The following is a 4557-nucleotide window of genomic DNA, read 5'->3' on the forward strand; positions in this document are numbered from 1 at the left end:
CGACACATTTCTGGTAAAAACACTGATCAGGTAAGATAGTGTCCGACCCACCTAAAATCGTTTTAAAATGGTCGGTGGCGCTCCAATCCATATTTTCAAGTCGAAGCCCAATTCCTGGCCCACCCGAAAGACGGTTCCGATAAGGAGTTAATATTTGATTTAATTATGATTAAAAATAAAATTATAAAAAATAATGTAATTAATATTTTACTTTAAATAATTTATGTTTATATTTTTAACTAATTAATAATTATACGTTAAATACTTTATAATTTTAAAATTTTATAAATTAAATTAATAGTGATCATCATTAATAATAATGTTTATTGATAGTCGCGGAACATATGACAGAATCATACTTGATGCAATATACCTAATCATGTTCCCCATGTGATGCAGTGCGTATCTTATAGTTTATATATTTGATTTAAATGTTATTTCCTGCAATTATGTTTGCAATGCAGTGCCACGTGCATTTATAAAACCGTTTGCAATTATGTTTATATTTTTTTAATAAAACGAAGCAATTCTTAGTAATGTCAGAGTTGACGCTAGGTTGCCGTCCGGACACTCGCGAAAATTGTTTATTAGTAAAGAATATTTTTTTATTTCTACAAATTTTTGGTAAAAAAATATTTAAAATATTATTATTTTTATTTAAAATATTAATTTTTTTAATATTTTTCATAAAATACTTAATAATAACAAAATTAATAGAAAAAATAATGTTTTAGGTAGTGTTTTATTGGATATGTTAATAAACCCGGTAAAGTGTCCAATAATAACAAAATCGACAGAAATAATAATATTTTAAGTAATTTTTTACCGAAAATATTAAAAAAATAATAACAAAACTGGTAGTGTATTATATAAAGGCTGCCGTAAGTGATACTTCCCCATTTTCACCAATAGTGATAATTTAGGTAATTCTTCTATCATAAAAATAAATGATTCCATTCCCAAAAAAAACAATTTTTCGAACAAAACAAATAAATCAAATATGTATTTAATTAACACTCATAAATATATTGTGTGGAATGAGTCGTAAGACTGATATAACAAAAATTAGGTGAGTCTTTCATATATGTAATTTTAATCTTACATATCAACGAATGAGAATAATGTTAAACTTTATACTCTCAATAGATCATGAGACGACGAAACAACATTTCAATCCCAATTGACATCCATGATAGGAATGGATTGAGCTAACCATATAGGGATGGATTGAGAGAGAGGATGGACTGAGACACTCGTCCAATATTTAAAATTATTATATATTTTAGATTTTTTAGATTTTTTTATTGAAAATTTGTTTTAACTTTCAATAAACTTTTATAATTATAAATCTGTCATTCTATAATTTTAAAAAATTTAATTCACTCCCTCAACTTAAAGCCAAGTGTCCTTCACTCGATCATAACTCTCGATACTAGGCTAGATCACAGACAAAATTCTAAGTACGTCGACACCTTGAAGTCTAAAAAATCTCTATTCTATAATAGGTATTGTTTGTAAGATATAATCTTCTTCCTTAAATCATAAAACCCTACTTTGTTATCTCACAACATTGTTCCATTACTTACATTTTTTACTTAAAACATTAAAAAATTCCTCGAAGCTTAACTCGAATATCCTCATAGAGTATATATGCCTGCAGAGCTTTGGGCGATCCTGGATGGTCTAACTATCGCTTGGGAGTGTGGCATTAGGAACCTGGAGGTGGAAACGGACAGCCTCGAAGCAGTCCGATGTCGCAGCTCGACTGATCGGCCTCACGAGCCAACCATTACCAAAAGAATCAGGCTTCCGCTAGACAAACAGAGGTGTGTTTCGATCAACTTCATACACCGAGAATCCAACGTACTTGCTGACTATATGACCAAACTTGAGCGCATAATGGATATGGGATTAGCACTTTTTCAGTATCCCCCAATGGAAGCTCAACGTATTCTACTTTTTGATCGAACTCCTCAGAGGAGAAGATACCCTTACTGCTAACGCAGTTTTCCTAATTGTAAAACAAAAAAATAATTAATTTAATATTACGATTAATAAATATTATAAAATAGTTAAATTAGGGCCTAAATTATAAAAGTAAAAGATGGGACAAGAAAAATTAGAGTCCTCAATTATAGACGTAAAAAGTAAGATTAAAAAGTTAGGGTCTCAACTATAAATATAAAAAGTGGAATTACAAATATTAGGACCATTAATGATACAGGTATAAAAGCAAAATTATCCTATCGTACTTTATCACCTATCTTTTTTTTTGTTGAGCATTTTAACCTCTAATATTTCATTTTGGAGCAAAATGTCATATGGTTGAATGAAAATTATTAGTTGACTAATTGTTGTATACAGACGTGGCAAGTCTATGTGTGACGTCACTTCAACAAAAAAATTTACTTTTAGAGTAAATTATAACTATAATTAATTACATATACATTTTTAAAAATATTTTTTGATGACATGGCATCACACGTGGACTTGCCACGTCAATAACATGCGTTGACATTTAGTCAACTAACGATTTTCATCCACCTAGGGGACATTTTGCTCCAAAATAAAATATTGGGGCTGGAGCTAAAATACTCCAAAAAATGATAGTGGCAAAGTAATCATTTGTGTAAACGTTGGGGGTAATTTTGTTATTACACCAATTATAAATGTAAAAAGTAAGATTGTAAAAATTAAGGGCTCAATTATAATTGTAAAAAAATGAGATTATAACAATTGAGTGGCTCAATTATAATTGTAAAATGTGATATTACAAAAACTAGAGGTCTCGATTATAAAAAGAAAAAATTAAATTTAAAAAATTAAAAACATCAATTATAAATATAAAAAGTAAAATTGAAAAATTAGGAGTCATATAAAAATGGAGGTTATGAGCAATCGTTTAAGGAGCTCCCCTATTAGCCGACTCTGTTCAATGATAGGTTACATGGAGACGAAGACAGGGACAAACACATGATTTTGTGTCAGAGTGCGAACCTAGGGAACAAACTTTAAATTATAAAATTCTCGGGGGCATAAATATATTTTCAATAGAAAATACATAGATAAAATTTAAAATATATAGTAATTTTAAATTTTTAGGGGGACAACTGCTTCATCCGTCCCCTTAATCTATCCATGATCGGAGATGAGCGTGTCCCCTAAAATTTCTAAATTCTTATATAATTTAAACATTTATTTATGCTTTCTATTCTTACAAATTTTATAATTCTATATTTCGAAATTTATAATATAATTTTCCAACCATCACGGCATTTAACATAGAATCTTAAACTTTTATGTAACAGTAGATAGGGGAAATTTTATAATATCTCCATCCGTTAAAGCTTGTGGTGGTTCCAGTCATAAGGGTAATTTTGGAACAATGTTGCGTAAATGTCATCCACTTTTATTGGGGTTGTATTTCCATTTAGTAATATAATGGCTCAAATGGTCAAATGTACCAAAATAGGCCTTGAGTTTCAGGGTCTCGAAGAACTCCCACTCGACAAAACAATAAAATATAAGAGAAAAGCCCTATCAATGCCTTTGATGTTTACGTACGTATAAAATTTATCAAATTATTATCAAATTTAGTAATAAATTAAATAATTATTTAATAATTATTTTATAGTAATAATTAGGTAAATTTAGGAGGGTGGAAGATGACACAAATCTTTTTTCCGACTTACTTTATCGGAAAAGCCGGGGGAAAGGAAACATGACGTTCTCTAAATTATGAAGCTCAAAATCATTGATTTACTTACTACCTCGGTCGCCTTTGAGTTGACTCGCTTTTATGGAACCAATTTTTATTTAAATTATAATAATTTTCATAATTAGGTATTTATTTTTTTAATGATTCATGTGTCTAATGATACAAATGTTACTACTTCAAGTGTTTGAAACGTACACGCTGTTAATCTTATCTATTAAATGACATGATTTACATTTTGGTAATTTTAAAAAAAAATTGTTTAAAATTAAAAATTAAAATTATACTTTAAAAAACACAACAAAATTGAAATAACCTCAAAACTCTAAAAATCCTTGTTTCAACCCTAAACTTACAACATACATCGCCATTTGCCTTCGACGAAACTCCATCCGATCTCATCCCTCGACGATCAATATAACCCTATGAAATCCTAACCAGTCGACGTTTTATATCCCGTAAACTCTAGGCTGAAAATCGTGATCCCACACAATCTCGATAGCCAATCGACGACAACTATGGAGACGTATGACTAAGAAGATGGCAAAGACTAAGTCGACGGTGATGAGGGTTAGGGGTTAGGGATGGCAATGGGCCGGATATTGATCCCCCGTCCCCGTTTTAAAAACCCGTACCCATCCCCGCTTAAAAATCCGCGGGAAAACGGGTATCCCCATTTAGCATAAACGGTTATTTAAACGGGTATCGTGCCGGGTATATATATTTAAATTAAATATATAAATATTATATATATATATATATATATATAATAATTATTTTTAATATTTATCGGGTAGGGTATCAGGCCTGGTAATCGGGGCGGGGATTACTAAACCTGACCC

The 4557-nt window shown here is 30.2% G+C and overlaps 1 protein-coding gene across 1 annotated transcript; it reads left to right on the forward strand.

Annotated features, from left to right (window-relative positions):
• Nucleotides 1–1650: 1650 nt before the first annotated feature.
• Nucleotides 1651–2001, forward strand: LOC120215790. Its single transcript, XM_039213358.1, has one exon. It carries the CDS (start codon nucleotides 1651–1653, stop codon nucleotides 1999–2001), a length of 351 nt encoding a protein of 116 aa, XP_039069289.1.
• The last annotated feature ends 2556 nt before the right edge of the window (nucleotides 2002–4557 follow it).

Source organism: Hibiscus syriacus, unplaced genomic scaffold (genome assembly GCF_006381635.1).
Source record: "Hibiscus syriacus cultivar Baekdansim isolate YM2019G1 unplaced genomic scaffold, ASM638163v2 tig00110156_pilon, whole genome shotgun sequence".
NCBI lineage: Eukaryota > Viridiplantae > Streptophyta > Magnoliopsida > Malvales > Malvaceae > Hibiscus > Hibiscus syriacus.